Genomic DNA, 21,156 nt, shown 5'->3' with positions numbered 1-21,156 from the left:
ATTCAAATTATTTACATTTATTGTATTTGAAAAAAAAGTTTATTATATAGAGTACTGAAACACAATTATCTTTAAAATTATTTAAACTTTCCTGTTTGTCATTATTATTATATATTGACATAATGAAAGACAAACTCATCATCATAATATAGAACTTAGGAATGTTATAATTTAATATATATAATTTTCTACATACTTCATTTAGATTAAATTATTTTAAAATCCTTGAGAAATTCCAATCTTACCTGATAGTATAACATCTTACTAGGAATAGTAATTGCAGTTTTAATTAACAACTTTATTTTTCGGGCAGTGTGAGTCATTGTTTACATTGTCTTATCATCATATTTTTGATATTACAACGTTAAAAGTGCATATTAAGTGAACAATAGCGTTACATTACTTGCGAATAAGAGCGAAATTTAATCGACCTCTCAAGTCTCGAGGTCGTGGGAAAGTACTGTTTTGACTTGGAATATTATTCCCACCATTTTCATATGTATCGCTTGTAGTATTAATTTGAGTAATTGAACAATGTTTCAAATAATTGACACTGGTACAGGTACTGGTACAGGTGAATATGCGCGGCGGTTGTGGCCTTAAATCTCACTTCGACAAATATTAAAATAAAAATAACTTCACGTTGTACCAGAGTAGGCAGAAGGACCCAATGTTAAAACTCTGTTCCCCACTAACCGCAAATTTTTGAGACATTGGGTTTTGAGTGCTTTGTCTTGTCAGCCGTCGTTTACATTTAGGTTAGGGTAGGCTGCGCCAAAAGGCCAAAATGGCCTTCAAATTTAAAATATTAACATGTAAAAGTAGGCGTGGTAGGTTCCGCTATCAAATACTTGATGACGTATTATTAATAACATTTTTAAAAATTTTCCGGTTCACATAAATATAAAACGCCATACGTACATATGTATAACATAAACAAAAGACTGATTCATCTAAGAGACACTATAATGCAACATATATGAATATATAGTATGTATATATATATAATATATATATATATACATGATTTGATTGTTAGGCGATGCTATGTTACATTTCATCATAATATTCTTATGTAGGCGTAATCTATGTAGGTGGTGATTTAAAAGCAATTTCATAAGGTTCCTTCATTGATTTTAAAAGATAATGCCAGGCCGCTTAACTGCAGTCCAAACGACTTACAGTTTTAATTTACATTTATAAATAAATAGTGCACTAATTTTGCAATTTTATTTGTGTTCTTCATATATTTTTGGTTTATTTTTAAATTTGCGATTTAGAAAGCTATTTAATTTAATTAAATTACTTTTGTATTATCGAAGTTTCCTTTGATTAAACTAAAATAAGAGAAATGGAACGAAATGAATGTAGGTAGCCGGTAGGTGTTTTCTAAAACATTTTTGGTTCGTATTCGCTAACGTCCGATGCAAAAATTGGCGGTGTGGGCGGTGGGACATACGGATGCGATAATAGTGTGGCGGAGTCAATGGACTCGGTACTCATCACCAACTTTCACATTTTAATTACAAAAGAATTGACTTAGTTACCTAATGTTTAGTATTTTTAATTATAAGAAGACAGAATTTGAAATGGAATACAATATGCTTTTGTACCTACATTTACTTATTGAAAACCACGAATGAATGTCACAATACACTGTGTGGTTTCAAAAGTAATTGGAAACTTAAAGTAAAAGGCGCATTACGCCTTTTACTTTTTACGTTTTTGTTTATAAGAATTGTTTTAAATATTTTGATTACTTTTCAAGTCTTTATCTTTGGTGTATACCCGGGGACCTGATCTGGTTAGCGGTTAGCCCTGGAGCTACCCAGATCGGGGAAACAAACATATTTATAAAAAATCTACTGATTGAACCCACAACTATTGTGATTATTCCATAAAAAATTGTTAAAAAATTTTCATAAATATTTTATATTTATTTTATATTCTATAGCTAAGTCCTCTTTTTTTCTATTACACTATGCTAGTTGAGTACTATGTTAGTTAGTATAATATCGCAGTTTTGTGGCACATCTCAAAACTACTCTATGTAAAATATATGCGCTTGAAGCCAGTCGTCGGCGTTTCCGGCGCAGGGACACAGACGTGTGACTGTAAACTCGACAGGTTGTGGTTTCGATTACTATTCGAGGAAAGGAAATATCTACTATTTCCATTTTTTCGCTCTGACGACGGCCGACCGAGTCCAAGCTTGGCGTTGAGTTGGAAGGAGTGATCCTTCCTTCCTCCTGGCATTAATCCCGGCTATTGCCAGGGATTGTCTGCCCTCCTACTCAACCTACTCCACTTTGCACGGTCTTTTGCGTCCTCGGTGGTTAGACCATTGGTTCCGTCACTCAATACACAATATCTCCAAAATTGGGTGGAAAGGGGAGAATGGATTGTCTTAATACTAGGTTCCCTCTGTCTACCCTGCTGTGTGCGGGATACGGCGTGAAGCTAAAAAAAATATTATTCCTAGTTGATTTGCTTTAAATCTTAGAACTTTATTTGCTGGCAAAGTTTCAATGCAATGCACGTTAAATGATCTCATAGGAATAATACCTACTCTGCAATGATAATAAAGGTCCTTTGGAAAAATTCGTTGGAGCTGCCAACATTTGTAGATCTTTAAGTGCCGGAGTTTTATTATGTTGGAGTCCGACAAGAGCACTGACCTTTTTATGTATCCTACAGACAGACGTACGCGTCCGCATTTTATTTTGTGAATGTATTTCTCGTTTGGGGGAACCAGGAAACTTAACACATGTTCCGACTTCGACCGACGAGACGTACGGTTCAATTTTTAGCTTATTGTTACGAGTTTGTTGAAAGTAGAGAAATATTGCAACTATTAGGTATTTCGAATTTTACTTATAAAAATTACACCTTTTCGATTGATAAATTTTCGTAATGCTTTGGGGCTTATGTAAAAAATAAAAATTAAAACTTTTTAGGACAGGAGTACCAGACTGACAGAGAAACGTATTGAATAAAGCAGCATTTGAATAATGCAAGTGTATCACCGGAAGTTGAAAATGCACCTAGAGATTACATAGAGCAGTAGTTTGTTGTTAATATCAATATAGTGAACTTATATTAGTATTTTAAAGTAATATTTGCTTATTGTTCAGTTTAAAATTAGATCGTATTTAAAGTCCATGCTATTTAAAGCTCACCATTTGAGTAAAACCAAACTTCTGTTTCTATCTAATAAGGAAACGGGTACGAGACGCTTCAATTAAGGTGAACTGTGTGTTCTACATCCTTATAATGCGAACAGACATAATTTCGTACAAATATTAGTATTCACCTGTACAGTGTATGTATATATGTGACGATATATTGTGAAATTGAAAATTACCCAAGTACGATATCATGGTTGCGTGTAACCCCTTTTGTCCCTACCTTTGCACGTAAAAATTAAGATAATTGCCGGTTTTGCCTCTAATTTTTATTTATTGCTCAATATTTCCTACGGGAAATCCCATTCTGTTATTTGAATGTTCATTTATTTTAAAAAATATACATAGTTATTTCGTCAATTTCAATAAAATATATTTTATTACATTTATTTATAGTAATTGTTTTAATTCCAGACAATGTCCGCCTACGCTGATGGCTCCGCTGCAAAGGATTATACTAGAAGAGGTGAAAGTCGCATCCAAGAAACATCCCAACGAATTTGGATTCAATTCAGATGATTCAGGTGGGCGATTTTGTATGTACCTAATTTTAATGTTAACCTTTATTTTTAGGTTCACCATGTATCCTACACAAACCATGTTAGGCAGTGCAAGTGCGAGCGTGTCAATCATTATATATATTGATAAAATATTTCGTATTGATCCTTTTTTTACATTCATTCTTTCTATTAAAGTCACTATTAAGAATTTTCATGAACCTATATAAAACTATTATTTTTTTGCTTTTATATTCTTTGTATATTTGCTCTATTTTCCATCGTTGTATATAATAAAGTCAATAATGTTTTAGTCAGGTCGAGACATTATGCTTATTTTATGAATGCAATAACTTTGTCGTAACTTACCAAAGGCTAGACGGTAGGCAGATCGATACAAGAATGTTTATCAAATATATATATTTGAGAACTCTACTTACTTCTAATCTTTCTAATAGCCAAAAAATTTAAATTATAGTTATGTATTAGCTTTGCCACGTTACGTAAGTATATTTAACGTTAACGTTACGTGGAACGTTACATCGCGAAGTAATTTATAAATACATTAATTAACACCATTTTCTTCCGAAGATCGATTAAGGCATTCGTTTTAGATTGCACACCATAACTGAAAACAATGCTCATTCAATTTGCTCAGATATGATATCATAGTGTTATCGTGTTATCTAGTAAAGGTTACATCATGGAGCTGGTCGTTTCAAATATTAGGACATGGCTATGCAAGAAACAGAATAATAAGTAGTTTATTAATTAAATATACAAGTTCGTGATCTTATATTAAATAATACAAAATTGTTTGTTATTTCGTCTATGTATTTATTCTATAAACTATTAATGTTAGATTGGAAACCATTTATATGTATTTAAGAATTATTTATAATTTTGTTAAAAGAAAAGTAACCTTTAAAATTTTGTTTCATCTCTGTCTATTTATAGTTAAACAGAATCGGAAACGAAGTGACTTTTGTATTTTTTTAGATCGGTAGAGTATTGTAATACCTAAATATGTACTTATTTTGTTCATAAAATATAAATTACACTTAAATAGCTTGTATAAAATGATGTTAAATGTCAAAATATAAATAGCTGTATCCATTTCAACGACAGGAAAACCTTGTTCATTTTTAAGTACCTAGTTAGAAAGTAGAAAAAACTGTGCTCTATAAAGCACCTAAAGGTTCAGTCGACTATATACAACACAAGTGGCGTTTGTATAAATAATTAGATATACCTACCTACCTGGCGTCCGTCATTTTCATGTTAATATTAGATAGCCTTTGTTAAAGCTACCACAGACATATCTGTTTTTTAATGCATTCTAAAATAAATAAACGGCACGCGACCCGGAGCCTACATGCATGTATTATCTAAGAAGTACGAACAAAAGATATAACTACGTAGATAGAAAACAGTACTCGCATTTTACTTTTTCTTTGGAAATTTTAAAATGTAAATAATTTAATATATGTATATAAGTTTATGAAAACGAGAAATTTTATTTAAAACGTATTTATCATATTATATTTTTAGTTCACGAGTGACGACAATATACTTAATATTATTTATTTTAGAATTATCGAGTTGTGCTAGTCAGAGATGCATTTTGAAAGGCAAACGAATAGTGAAGGTGACACGTCTATTATTATCTGTTCTGAAAATAAAATAAAATCATTGTGGTAGGTTGTAAACGATGAATCGATGCGTCATATTTATTTTAAAAGGAATAAATAATTTCCTTTGTACGCTATACCTATTGATAATTTGAGTATTTCTTACGAAACCGTTATGACTTTTTATTGAATGGAGAAATAAGGCTCTGTTATAGTGGAGTCCGAACCTAAATTCTTTAAATGTAGAGTAAAAATTTCTACCACTTATTCTCCAGTATTCAATTTCATCCTAAAAGGTTGTAACGAATATCTTAAGTAAGTTATTGGAATCCAATGCCATAAAATCACTTTCAGATAAACAGCATTTAACAATACAAATACAATGTTAAAACCGTTACACTTTTTAAATGTTTCGTATTACAAAGTACGAAAAAAATATCAAAGCTAACACAAGTTAGTTTGCTATTATTTTATAACTTGTATTATTTTCGTCATTTTGCTTGTTAGGGAGAATCAAACTAAACCTATTACAATTTATTATTTTAAAGACACTAAGTTCATGCAGATAGTAAATTGAGCTGAATTCTTCTTACAAACAGATTCGTTCCTTTTTTAACATTTTTATCATTTTTACGAGTTCCGTCAAATACCTCTAGAATTTAGCGTTTTCCGTTTCTGTTTCTGCCTACTCTGAATGCCTACGCTGAATGCCTGCCTGATGCTTATTAAAGTTCCATTTTTTTATTTCCAGAATACATAGCCCTCCGACTAATGCAAGCAGTAACTGCGCGCGTAAATGACGTATGTTTAAGATATTTGGACAATTCCCGCCTAGACACCCTACCGCCACCGCCACCGCCCTCCATGAGAGAGTACCGCACGGTATCATCCGCCACCAAAAATGTTCGACGAGCAATGGAAGATAGACATGTGGAAATAGGAAACCTGGAAGCTTTATTTGGAATTGAGGTCAGCTTCAGTTGAAGTCAGTAGAAAATAAATATTTCAGATCTTAGAATAGAATGCATATTGCTAAATACAGTCTATTCATGCCTAATGTATGATTTACTAATTAATAATTAAAATGGAAAACTAGCTCAAAAATAAATATTATCCTTGTAAAATAAATAGATTAAAATGCGAAGGCTAGTGGCAAGTGTACCAGGACAACATTGATCATATAATATGTACCTACTAAGTTCACATGTCCTCGGATTCCTTTTAAAAAGCTGACTCATTTGTAGTCGTAGACCACGTTTGACTCATATTACAATTCGCTTTTAATGTCCCATGATGGGCTCAAATATCATGCCTGAGAAATTTTACATTCAGTTGATCTAATATTATAATCTCAGGTGTAACTATGTATTTTTAAATGAATATTTAATAGAGAGAGTTTATTTAGTAGAGAGTCCTATATGTATGTTATCCTATTAATGAATCGTCCGAGCATCGATTCAAAGCTTAATTCGTCTATTATGCATCGTCTATATTACAATTGAGACTTAAATTGAAAATACGTTTTCCTTTTTAAATGACTTGTTCACGAGACGGTGATACCGTCTAAGTTTAAAAGATAAATTAATTCTTAGTTATATATATATATATGTATTAAAAATCCATTTCACCTCCAAAGAAGTAAAATAGAATATCAAATAATTTCTCATGGTGATATTTGTAGAAACTTAAAAAATCTCAAATTACATCAAGAGTGATACTCTTGATTCTAGTAGTTCTAGATGTTTCTATCTGTATACCCTAAATATTTGACGTAATCTGTATCACAATAAGTATTTGGGAATTTATGTTCGGTTATTTTACTTATTAGATTCTCATTTATTTTAAGAATTCTTATTCATTCATAAATTTTATGGCTTTCATAAATATTTTAAAATGATGAAATGAAATGTGCTTGGCGCGACGCCTAAAATAACATCGAATTTTTGTTGATCCTAATATAATTAATAAACGTGTCAGACAAACCAAACATGATATAAAATGCTTTACAGCTATAATAACATTATTTTGTTAACTTTAATTTGACGGTGAGTCTAGTGAGATTTATAGATCTCTCTTTCTCTTGATTATTTAGTTTAGCTTTATCAAAATCTAGAACTGGTACTTTATTATATAAAAGTTTACTTTAGTAAGAAGAATCATGAATAATTTATCGCTGATATAGCAAGTATATTGAAAGTAGTCTTTAAGATGACTTGGTAATCTCTAGCTAGAGACAACGTCTCTTATATTGCCGGGTAGTGACTAAGCATTGTTGTCCTTAGCTTTAAATGGTTTTGTTATTATATATAATTTTCTACATTTGCACATATATTTTGAATAATCGCAATCGTCGAAACCATGTTGCTACATACTTATTCATATTTTTTGTTATTTTGCTATTTGAATAAGAAATATAGAAGTTTTGCTCTTGCGCTTCAACTCTCTGTTCTTTTTTTCGACACCCAATTAGAATATATTTTTTGTGCAAACATCAATTTCAATTCAATTTTTCAGGAACCTACAACAATTGTATATTTTAATAAAATAATAATTATTGTTAACAGACAACAGAGCCCACAAGTTTCTACGCAGTGTACGACGGCCACGCGGGCTCCGCCGCCGCCACGTACTGTGCGGCGCACCTGCACCAGTACCTGGTGGAGAGCCCGCACTTCACGAGGGACTTGAGACAGGCGACCCACGACGCATACCTCAGGACTGATGCTGAATTTGTTAGGAAAAACAATCAGAAGGTATTGGGATGATTTTGTTGTTTATTATTTTTGAGGGTAGTTTTATATTATATGCTAATAACACTTTGTCGTTTTAGTTTAGTTGTTGCAGTCAGTAAATGAAGATAGTTAAGAGGCTTTTGTCATATTAGCAGAGCGATAAAATTATTTTTATTTCTTCTCTCTCTCTATTAAGAAAAGATAAAAAGCGCAATGATGAATTCCAACAGTCTACACACAATATCTCGAAACGCGGTTACTAGGTTCCCTCTCCTTAGTCTGCTAAACGGATGGGATATAGCGGGAAGCTTAAAAAAGAGTTTAATTTAAATTATTTATTTTTTATTTTCTCGCAGCGTGCCTCAGGCGGTAGCACGGCGGTGTCGGTGGCGGTGCGCGGGCGGCGGCTAGTGGCGGCGTGGGCGGGCGACTCCTTAGCGCTTTTAGCTAAGCGAATGCGCCTGCTGCAGCTTGTGAACCCACATAAACCTGATCGAACTGTAAGTATATACACCGGGAGAAAAGATGAAAAGAAAGAAGATGTGTTTCCTGGAAAGAGTCTTGATAGCCATGCAAAGTTAAGACATATCTCTAGGGGAAACATTAATAAATCACAAACAAATACATATTAAGAGAAAAAACGAAGACACTGTGACACTGTTAGATAAAAAAGGCACGGACGAAATTACCTAAATTTTAGATATTCAATGTAAGAAAATTTAGATATGACAATATATAGAAATTAAATTTCGATATTTCTTCTATGAACAATATCGCTTGAATTCCTTCTAAATATTATTTTTCTTAAGAATACACCAGTTATTTGGCCTTTCCTGGAGAAAATGGGTTTTTTAATAGTGCAGAGATTGATGACCACTTTATAAACAAACAATCACAATATATTATTAAATAAACTCCCTTGAAAATTATTAGCATTTATTAAGTAAGTTTGGACAGCTTCGGGGGATCCTTAAAAAATACGGTATAGTCTTTGTTTCAACTGCCCGTTTTATTTCTACGTATTCTACTAAAGAAATATATTGATATATTTTCTTTTGTGACAGGACGAACGAGAACGAATAGAATCGACAGGCGGTAAAGTGATGTTTTGGGGCACGTGGCGAGTCAACGGACAACTTGCAGTGTCACGAGCTATTGGTAAGTAAGAGTTTTTTACATAGTTTTTTTACTTAATGCTGTATCCCCCATACGTCATGGTAGGCTGAGGGAACCTAGTGTTAAGATACTCAGTTACCCATGTTCCGCGCAATTATCGAGACCTTGCGAGTTGAGTGCCGGAATTTAATTCTGCGGTTTGTCTACTTACCAGGACGAGGAAATGAAAATAATTTCCCCGAGTGGACCGCGAATCATCGTGTTTCAAAATGTGTTTGGATGTAACTAATTTTTTGATAAAAGCAATAATCAAAATTTCATGAAGTTTTGGAGAGATCTCCATCCATCTGAACGTCCAATGGATTTCGTATATGAAAAGGACTAAAAGTTCTTAAAGCGAAATTCTTCAACATAAAATTTTCTTTTATGCGTTATATATAAAAAAACTATGAACTAGTACTAACTAAACTACGAAAATTATTTGAATTGTTATAATAATAATCTATTCTATTCGAAATATATTTCGGAAATATAATCATGGTAGCACCACATTCTACACAACGGATTTTTAGAGGAAGTTTTATATGTAGGTACGAGTATAATATATTTCAGTAAACATGCATATTATATTTATGTAATGATTCTGTATTCGAATCTGTGAACAGAAAATGTTTTATTTAAACGAATTATGGACTACCAATAGAAAATTATCAAAACAATCAAACTTAAACAAATAAGTGGTTTACTAAAATAATAAAATTCTATAAATTTCGTGCCTATTACTTAAATTTTGACATTAATAGGGGTGTCGATTGTTCCGAGCGACGGGTGTGAAAATTCTAGCGGGCGGTTAATCAGTCGTTTTATTATCACGAGCCCTACTGGCTGGGGGTGGCTGTTATTCATTCGAGCTCGTATTTTAGCCCCTCGAATACAATGGATTTTGTTGTTTGTCACAATCTTATAATACTTGACAATTATTATTTTGCTCTAGTACGCTTTTATTGGCTTTAATATTTGTTCACGCTGAATATATATATATAATCTTAGGGTATCTATTTTATAATAATCATACAATTTTCTTAAGGTCAGTCGGTAGGAACTCAAGGAAATGAAATATTCAATGTTTTAATTTTCCTCTTTTTCCTATCTTTCCTAAACTATGTAAAGCGCGTCGTCGTGTTTCGCCACTTAACACGTAATGCCTCCAAAATAGGGCGGTAATTGAGAAACGGAAGTGTCTTAATGGGAACGGAGTGTCTTAACACGGGGTTCCCAGGTTACTTTTATCCTGCTATGTGTTAGGCAGAAAGCTAAAAAAGAAATACAATTTATTTTTGTTTTGGGGTTCTTGATTGATGATTATATTTAGTGGTATACAGTCTGTTGACAGTTATTATGATCTCCACTCAGAATTTGAATAAGGACCAATCACATAGTGCATGCGTTTCAATTTATCTATATTTGCTTATATTCGTTTTATAATATTTTTATTTAAGCAACATACTATGCATGCATTGATGATATGGAAGTGCAGTGCAGGTATCGACGATATTATACGGCAGCGAAACGTAGGCATTAAATAATAAGAATGAAAGAAAGATAAATGCTGTGAACAGGCGATACTTTCGTAGGATATGCGGAGTCAGTTTACCTGATCGATGCCATATTAATGAATACGGATACGGATAGATACGGAGAATGGCTAACACTAGCGAGGATGTCACAGTGAGAATGAAGATGAACGTGCTCAGGCGGTTTAGGCATGTTGAGAGAATAAGTGATGGAATAGCGGCAATAAAGATTTATGAAGACAAAGTGAATGGTTAGGGAGGGAGAGACCTCGGTTGACCTTCAAGAACATAGTCTCTATGATACTGGAGGAAAGTCTCGTAAAAGGCATGAGGACCCTCCGGAGAGCATGTATAAAAATGTTGATGATAGTGGCCTAGCCGAAAGAAGTGTGTAAACCATACTTTAGTGCTCAGTGAAGCTGTAATAAAACACAGTATGTATATAGTGTTCCTTCTGTTTTTAACAGGACTAAAATCTAAGAGTGTCTAAACTGTATTAAAAGTAAAATAATTGTTTTTAATAAATACAGTTTTTGTTAATGTCTTTTATTACGCTTGACAATATATAACCTAAAGTTATATTGGAAAGTGGGTGAATATACAACCTTGTAATGCGAAGAATTTTTGTCTTGCAAATGTACTGTACTGTACTGAAATATGACGTGATAAATCTCATATGAACAGTTGTTTATCGATGATCTTAAAAATAATAATGTTTGCACTCTCGGTAGAATAATTTTAGTAATAAAAGCACGTATATTATAACTTTTAAGAAACATTTAGCAAACAATCATAAGATCTTATGGTCAAGAGAGCATTTTGAGAAAACTTTTTTTAGACTTTTTTTTTAGAGAAAACTTAATTTTTATTCTGGGTATTTCAAATAAATATTGGTTATTATCAATAACTATAAACATAATAAGAATAAGTTTTCATAGTTTAGAAATATACTTAACCATTTTTAGTATCTAAGGCGTGTAATTCTGGAAGCCCCCGTAGTCATTACAGTCGTGTGTCCGCCATTAAGTTGTTAGCGTGATGTCGGGGGATGAGCGATAAATTGCCATATCATATCATACGTTGATATAACACTGTAATTTATAAGGATTTCTTCTCATTTGAATACATTTGCAAATTATAATGTTGTCGCCACAGGAAGGCTCATGTCGTCACATATGATTAATTAACTTTAACGAATTATTTAGTGCCAGTAATAATTTTAATTAATGAGAAAATAAAAAAGATTCATATCCAATATATACAAATAACAATAAACAATACTTAGATAAATATATAAACGACAATAACTTAGTGTTAGAAAGTGTAGGATATACGTGACACTCGTTGTACACAGGAAATTCAAATTGATTTAGTGTCCTACCGCAAGTAACTTAGAAGGGTAGAATATTGATTACAACATGTTAGGTAGACGTTGCCGGGAAAGTGAAATACAGCTCAGTCTACTTTCACAGTTAAGTCACATTAAGACTTTAATTTTGTATAATCGAATATTACAGGCGTTTACATAGTCTCTACTCTCTCTAGTCGTACTCTTTTTACATTAAAGAAATGTGACATATTATGATGGCATTGCATTTGATAAACAAAAGCTGTCTGGTTTAATTTACAAGTTAATCGTAGTGAGGTGCGCGCGTCGGGCGCCGCACGGTCGCCCCCTGCCTACGCCCTCGGCCCGCGCTGCACGGAACTATATCGATCACATCGGACACGCTGCACTCGCAGAGTGGTGAATGGCGACGGACAACAATCTATACATTCCATATATATATATATTGCAGCCTAGGGTTTCTTTTAAAAAAATATTAGTAGGAAATAAAAGATAGTGTTATTTTTATTTTTAATCTTTTAATAATAGAAACATTTGTCCTTTTATCTCGAAACAAAATTATACTTACTTTTATGACGATTGAATTTCGAGGAAAGCTTAAATATGATTAATGATTTCGATGTGCGCATTATATATGTAGTTCATTTTATAAGACATAAATAAGTTAGTCACAGCTATGATAGTATTTTATTTTCCTGTTTAGGTCCTTACGCTTTAAAGTAAATAATATATGTAATTGATATAAATAAAAATATTTTCAAACTTGCTTGTTATCTGTAAAAGATAATACAGACATTTTAATTTACGATTCTTGAATATCGTTCTCATTTTTTTTCCATCTGTATAGAAAAATTGATGCTGATATATTATGATATACATTCTATATTTATTTCTATCGATATCGCCCCGTCTCTAATATAGATTAGAAGCCAACAATGGTGTATCAATACAAATGTAGTGTTGACGCTTTCTTCACAGCTCGGCACGGGCCGGTCCCCCTCATCGGGACCCATTGATTTTGCGTTCCACGGGAGATTAGGTCCCGCAGCATTTATTCTGCCCCTCGAACTCGGGCGTAATTTACCCATACGAATTTAATGCCACATTAGATTAGTATAGATTTCGAAATGGCCAGCAATAGGTGCTCTCGTGAGTTAGATAAAAAATTATGTACATTTCCGTGTTAACCTAATGGGTTTAACTTTTAATGAATCCCAGTCCCTTTTATACGTTGGAATTTTAATTAAAACGTCGAGGCATGAAAAGCTGAAACGGTATTAAAAATAAAATAAAACATCTTATACGTTACTAATGCTAGAGAGCCACCACTCGAATTCAGTTTCCTGAAAGAAATGCGCAGTTATTTTTCTGTTAATATAAGTCGCAACCTTGTTCTAATTTGAAATCCATTTCGTGTCGTGTTTTTGCGAGGTCCACTTCGTCGGATCTGATTAGTGCTCATAAAAGGCATTATATTTTAAAGCTTTTTGTTCGTACTCATTGAATGTTTTGTGTAGGTGACGCACAGTACAAGCCGTGCGTGACGGCGCGGCCAGAGATCACGGTGGTGGACCTGGACGGGGACGAGGACTTCGTGGTGGTCGCGTGTGATGGCCTCTGGGACGTCGTCAGCGAGGACGCTGTAGCCCTCTCAGTGTATAACCAGCTGATGAATGATCCAAGTAAGTGCTTTGTTTATTTTTTATTCTTTTACACTTTTTATTCAATGTGCAGTGGAAACAGGGTAACGGTATCGTAATCAATACAAAAAGGAAACAAACAATTATCTGGGTTTCCTTTTAAGTCATTAAATGTTAAAAGATAAATGGAATATTTTGGAAGTACATACGTTTTTATTTAGTAATCAGAAAAGACTTCTTAAATTTAAGTAAATGCGAGTTTATTAAAAACACATCTGTCCTTGATTACTTCAATAAATTTAGATTTTTAAGGTTTCTTACAACTGGTTACCACTCCTGTTATCGTTATAGCTACTTATAGGTATATATTTAAAAGCGTTTTGTCATGAGTCAAGTGCCTTTTCACTTATGTCATACCTATAAATAGCGGTCGCAACGGTTTAGTTTCCTGATAAGAAAGTCATATCGGCCTAGTAATTATATAACGATATACTTATGTTTTAATGAACTTTATTACTTTTCACGGCTCTAGAATTGAATTAACACGAGAATAAATCATGAGGTTTAATGTTTTAATGATGAGTTCAGTTAAAGATTTCTCAAAGGCTGACCTTGACCTGTTCCTATTTAACTTCATTTAGATTTTAATTCAAATGATTGAATTCGCTTTGTTTGGCGATTTCGCGATCGACATTGATTGGCAGCACTCGAGAAAAGCTATATTGGTTGATTCACACGCTTGTGACGTAACGAGCTCGTTGGTATTGTTTATACATATGTAAGGAAACAAGTTGGTTAGCTCCCCGCATTTTGATATTTTCTGCTACGGAAGTCTCAGTCGCACTTGTTGTGGTTGCCGTAACTTGGGCGCCCTTCCAGTCTTTGTAAAGTGTCTTTAATGGATCGCTTCGCTCAAGGCGAAAAGCTTTTATGCTGCTCAACAGATTTTTGTTGTCACACAAATGTGAGGGTTTTTCATTGTGACACTTGTAGGTACTAAGGGAGAGGGTGTTGTATGCCACTTTCACTATTGTTCCATTTGGTTTGCGGCGTCAAAAAGAAATTAAAAGTTCTTGAGACTGTAAGTTTGCTTAGTTAGAACAGAGTATAAAATTGGAAGTTGTTATGCCTATTCTTTTGTGGGGTTAGCTAATTGAAACAATTGTAAGAATATTAATATATACATTATGTTTACTTAGATGTTAATAATTAAAAATTACATATTTTACTCACTAATTTTTAAAATTAATAGTAGATATCATAAATATATGATTGTAATCGTGTATGACAATAACCTGGCAGCCCTAGCCGGCTCTTCCGATGTAGTGACAAGTTGACGTTTGAATCGAGTTTAATGATTAGCGGACATAATTTTCTAGCTCAAGTTACTATCTGATGATGCCCCTGAGAGAAACTTACAGTTTGATCACCTTGATTACATAAAAGAAAGTATCGCGTTACCGATATCTACGGAAATATAGATATTGTATATCTTTCGCTTAATGCTGTATCTAATTTCTTTTAATTGTATAACAAAATAGTGATTATTGGTAAAAATATGTTTAGAATTAATATATAATCTCGAATAATAATTTTATATTTCATTCTGTTCTCCTCGTAAAATGTAAATATTAATTATAATATCTTGTGACTGAATTTCATGTTCAAACATAGACTTTCTCATAACAGGCTTTTCATTATTAAATTTATGAAAATTTTGTGAGCACACTTCTATTCAGATTTGACATTGAATTTTGAACTTTATAATTTATTCGTGAAACTATTCAGAAACTTTGAAAATGGGTCTCGTAAATACATACCTAAGTTGAATAACAAAACGCTTTTGTGCAGCGTAACGAGATTGCGGCGCAGTCTAGGTCTCAGCGACTGCGGTCAACCCGCAGCCAACCCGCAACAACTCGACTATATTGTTTCGTAATTGCGTAGGAAGTGGGGAAGTGGAGAAATTCGATACTTTGTTTCCACTGCGCCCACAGCTCTGAGCACCCCCGTTCCAGACGCGTCTTGATGAAACCTTTCTAAATGAAGTTCGGTAGCGCTCGTGTAAACGGGCCATTGTCAGCAGGCACGCCAGTTTGTTTGCCACTGATAAATAACAACTGTGCTCTTCTTATATTATGTTGTGACCTTGCCATTTGTTTCTTTTAAATGTTTGCATTGTTCGAAAAACATTTGTTGTTTATATATTATTTTCCGTTTTTTTTATTCTTAGTTCATTTATCTACATTGTTATTTAGCTATGTAGACGACAGGAACTATTTTTATATAGAAAAATTGCACCTATGTGTATTTCTAGACTCATATAGTCAAGCCATATAGTACTACTAGTTACCAGTACCTAATGCTTCACCTTTCATTATAATCGTCTTAAAAAATATGAACAATTTTCTTCCGAGAACACGTAAAGCCATATAAATGACGTAGATGTCGAAATTTTCGAATTCAATTTGCACAAACTTTACGAGATAAAATTATATTTATTTTAATAATTAAACTGCTATACCTTTGAAAGTCCACCTTTCACTCGAGTAGACACATGAGGGCTTTATTGGATTATGAGTTTTAGCAGTTTAAACAGTCGCAGTTGATATTTAAACTGGGGCGGGGTGGTCATGTGGCGTTAATCCGACATTCATTCGTCGGGATTTCTGAATTAATCTCTAAAACGCTGCCCGCAAAGATCAAATTTCATAAAAGCATTTGAGGGCTATGTCATAGCTTATATATGCATGCCGTATATACCTTTCATATGACGCTTTTCCCGCCGGGCCATCTTCCTTCCTGTTTCGTTTTTTATTGTACATCAAAGCCTGTGGAATGGTTTTCACGCTGTTGTTTTATAAAAAAATAAATTGTCAGTTTTTTCACTCTCATTATGTTACGTTCATTCTTTCTACATTTATGTTTTTATAAATAGCTATCCGCCTCGGCCCTGCTGTGACTAAATTCGAAACGATAATCTAAAAATAGTTGTCATATTTATAGTTTCTGTTTCATCTGACAGCTAGGTTGTAAATCAACTTGATTCAGATCCTAACAAATCCCTATATAAAGAAGGTGGTAGGTACTTTCTCATATTACGGTTTGAATATGAAATGAAATGATTATGGGGTTTTATACATATTCTTTTAGTTAGTATGAAATTCATAAATATAAAATAAGCATGCTATTTAATTATTGTAAAACTATGAAAAGCACTTTGATGAATTTTCAATACAGTATTTTAGTACTGTATACATAAATGTATTTCACTAGACCGTTTTGTTTCATAACGCCCGCAAAATGCGGCTTTTCTGATTGCATTGATATTGTATAATCGACCGATGATAACTGATAAGACCTATTAAGCTAGCAATCATTTAATGCACCACATGTTATATATACCTGAGAGATTAAGCTATGGATAATCTATATACAATATTTATTTTTTTATTTTTCGTTTCCCTCTCTAGCCTCTCTACTTACTCAAATAAACTTTACTTCTAAAAATTTGTTTTGGCAGAAATTTTAATTTAAAATTATGTAAGCTACACCTATATTATGTGTGACAATTTTGTAATTATACGACGATTTTATTTAAAATCAATTTAAATTATGTAATAATATTGTCAATATGCAATATCATATCGTATGTTAAGAAGACGTAAGAATACAGTTTTACGCCATATTTGGCACATAGCAGTGTAGGAAGAGGCAACCTGGGTACCTAGTGTTAAAACACTCCGCTCCAGTCCGTTCCAAGTTGTCAAATATATCTACAGGTAAAAATATATAACTATACAATTTTTTAATGTACCTACCTACTTGAAAGAAATATTACCGGAAACAGATAATAAATAAAATTTAAAACGCACAATATGTTATATTGTAAACACGTTAATAATTAATTTTATAAGAGTACGAAGCTCATTAATTAAGTTATGACTGGCGACAGCGGCTCCATTAAATAACAATGAGTCGGTTGTGCAGTGTAGCTGGAGACCAGACCGCTCCAGAGTAGAGGCCCGAGAGCGTAAATTATACAAAGTCATTCGTATTCACCAGCCGTTGACATCGTTTCCTCTCTCGTTGCAATATATATGTAAAACGTATATTCATGCGAATTGAAATAAACTATAAAGAATCATTTTACCGCAATATAATATTTTCCCACTTGTTGTTTGTATTTCATTCTGTAATCGAATGTATAATGGGTAAATTTAAAAACAAAAGAATAAATTCGTGTTTTTGTTATTTATCAGCTTCACGCATATATGGGCAGGCATAGTGAACCTACTGTTAAGACACTCCGTTCACCACTTTCCGCCGAATTTTCGAGGCATTGCGGGTTGAGTGGCAAGACTAAACGCAAAGTTTTTTGCCTTGGTACTAGAGATGGTACTTGGTACTTGGTCAGAAATGTGATCAAAAATGGAATATTTATAAATAATAATTCATTCCCTCGAACGGGAATGGAACCCACAACCGTTACACGCTTGTGAGCGCTATGATGGCCTAAATTAACAATCTTGTTGACATTTTACCTGACCTGAAATTTTTTTTGTGTTTATTTGTATATGTATTATTGTATGACGATACCGATTCTGTAGGACTATATTTGCGCGGGCGTTGATAGTAGGCACTGGGCACTAGTTGGCAGAGCGTCCACCACAACGCTAGTGACCTTGACACTGTTTATTATATCGTTACTTTATCTGCCAACTTTCATTCACATCCTACTTCCCACCTGCCTACAATACAATTGTTGTTTCTTCTTGTTTTTGTGTATAATTAACAAAGTTGGCATTTGTTTACTGTTTTACACTTCTTAAGAAATATTGACTGTGGCATTGTTCTGATACACCGCTAAATTTAATGTACGATTAGGGTTGGAAGCCACAATTACCAATATTAGCTGTACTGAAATATATAAAACTAGACCCGTATAGATTGCCAGCGCTTAAGTTTTTTTTCTAGGGTAATGAGCTATACTAAACAATTTAATGTTAAAATTAACCTTTTTAAAACAATATAATTGTACCTTAGTTATTCAGGTTAGTAATTGTCATTTTAAACTTTAATGAATACTTCCTCGATTAAGTCGTTGACTACACAAGCACTGGTAACGTACGCTTTAGTCACATGTTAAAATGTTCTTGGTAATTTACTAAACAACTACTTAAATTACAAATAATGGACGTTTTAATAATAGATTAAAAAGTAGGTGAGGTCCATGAAGTATTTATTTTCATTTAAATAGAAGTTAATTCTAATTTAAAAAATACTTTAGAAAGATTGTGTTTTGAAAAGTACAAGTCCCACTTGCCTAACGAATCATGGACTATAGCATTCATTAACGTCTTCATGGTAAAATAACTAAGGGCCGTTTTCTTTTTTTTTTCATTAAATTAAAAATTCTAACCACACTCTAGGTAAATGTTATACATTATTTAAGTGTCATGAATTGATCTGTGTTTATAATAATAGTTATTTTAATAGCTATTGATAGAATAATTATCTTTTTCAGCAATAGATTCAAATATTAGAGAAATTGAGAATATTGGTGTTCAGCTAGAATTGAGTGAGTGTTGTAAGATGCAAGTAAACGTGTCCAAATAACTTAAATGAAATTTGGAAATTTGTTATATGCATACCTAATTGTATAAAACTTTAGTTACAACAGTTATCATTTCGTTAACTCATGCAAAAAGAAACGTTCTCTGGCAATGTCTCAATACATTTTTATTTCTCAATACATAAAATGGTTGAAAGTAAGTGGTTAACATGATTATTTTCTATGAAAGTATACGTAGTCGCGCTCCATATAATATGTCGGGCATCGCGTCGTCTGCGGCCGCGCGGGGGCTCTGTCGGTGATGGTGCTAGAATTTGCATTATATATATCCAATGGCAGTCTACCATACCGTCGCGCTTGCATGTCAATCAATATGCTATTTTGTTAAACAATAATGCTTACCATAAATATTTAGCGCCCATGTTTTGAATTGCCGTCTGACCTTCAAGTTTTAAAATGTTAAAATATATGAACGAATAATAAGAAAATAATTAATATTTTGCAGATAATATATTGTTAATATAATGTTTGAATTTTAAAATATAATTATGTTAGGAACACTTTTCAGGCAACCAACAAATGATTAAAAACAATAGGTTGTACTGATTATAACCAGTGGAGTGGTCTCACGGCGTGGCGGGAGGGTGCATCGCAGTAAAAATGAATAGAGAGCGGGTTGCGGGGTTGCGGGTTGCGGGAGACGCAGCCCTCTCTTTGACATCATTACAATTATTGCCGTGCTGCCCCACCCTTGTCTTTGCCACAACTATGACTCGTATACCATCATGTTCGTTTTCATCGTTGCTTACATACGTCTGCGTTTTTTTTAAATACATACAGTATGCATCGAGCACGAATTTTGGAATACGTTAGGTATATCTCTAAAAAGTAAAGGAAATATATGTATGTTTTGTAGAAAACAAAATTCTTCTTATCGCTATCGTTGTGTAATAATTTCTACTGGTTCACTGTAATAAAACATTTAATACCCAGAGAGTCACGATCGACATCGTTTTGTGTCGTGACACTACCATATATCTTCCGGACAAGTGTACAGCCTCCCAATAAGAGGTTTGGACTCTTTGTCAATTTACGTCTTTTGTGATCTCAAATCACGGTAGACGCTGACAAAAGATGTCCTGGTCCCAAATCATTGCGTCCGGATAACGAGATATCTTCTAAATTGGATTCCTTGGATACTTTTTTACCACCATTCCTTACAAAATTGGACGTTTGACTTGAAATTGTGAATTTATATTTATAATAGCCATTAGAAGCGCTTAAAAATATATTTGTCGGCTTACTTTCTAATACATACATACATATAATATGTGTTATGTTCATACCATTCCTCACATACCAACCTAAATACACGTCACAGCGGAGAATTCAGAAATGTTGCATATTTTAATTTTATCTTGTCGTAAATCGTTTGTTGGATCGCGCCCAACACGTCGCGGACTGTATCACCTAAACACCAATTCAGAGCCACGTGGGTGGGCGATTGTTTTCACATCCTATAACAAAAACTTCGTCACACATATGTCATATTTAAAAGTGTGACTTAAAAGGAAAATTATTTTAGTTCTTCCATATATGTAGTTCTGTCCATAATTATTTTGTCAACCACTCGCTAGATTACATTTTGATAAAAATTAAACAGTCGTTTACCGTAACCTTAAATCTTGTTGTAAGATTTCCGTATAGGTAAGTGGACAAAAAACTGGCAGCATTATGTAATTCTTTGGTCATCCGAAACACGACAGGAACGTTAATGTTTATAGCAATACTTTGGATATTGGGAACCAGCAGTGCACTTGGGACGAAGATAATATATTATTTATTATATATATTATTT

At 33.2% G+C, this 21,156-nt stretch overlaps 1 protein-coding gene across 3 annotated transcripts in view; it reads left to right on the top strand.

Moving 5' to 3' along the window:
- The window catches only part of LOC146527532 (uncharacterized), a 59,194-nt gene that overhangs the window by 1,745 nt on the left and 36,293 nt on the right, over positions 1-21,156 (top strand). For all 3 annotated transcript variants that reach the window (XM_085204419.1, XM_085204418.1, XM_085204417.1), the window contains exons 2-7: positions 3,600-3,709; positions 6,065-6,282; positions 7,878-8,066; positions 8,402-8,545; positions 9,110-9,203; positions 13,601-13,765. In XM_085204419.1, the coding sequence (XP_085060545.1) occupies positions 3,600-3,709; positions 6,065-6,282; positions 7,878-8,066; positions 8,402-8,545; positions 9,110-9,203; positions 13,601-13,765 (920 nt within the window). The remainder of the gene's footprint in view (positions 1-3,599; positions 3,710-6,064; positions 6,283-7,877; positions 8,067-8,401; positions 8,546-9,109; positions 9,204-13,600; positions 13,766-21,156) is intronic.

The sequence above is a fragment of the Heliconius melpomene genome, chromosome 20 (genome assembly GCF_056956725.1).
Source record: "Heliconius melpomene rosina isolate 202511_hmr_F chromosome 20, ASM5695672v1, whole genome shotgun sequence".
NCBI classification, from domain to species: Eukaryota; Metazoa; Arthropoda; class Insecta; order Lepidoptera; family Nymphalidae; genus Heliconius; species Heliconius melpomene.
Note: the sequence above shows the minus strand (reverse complement) of the source record. Positions and strands in the feature narration are given on the sequence as shown.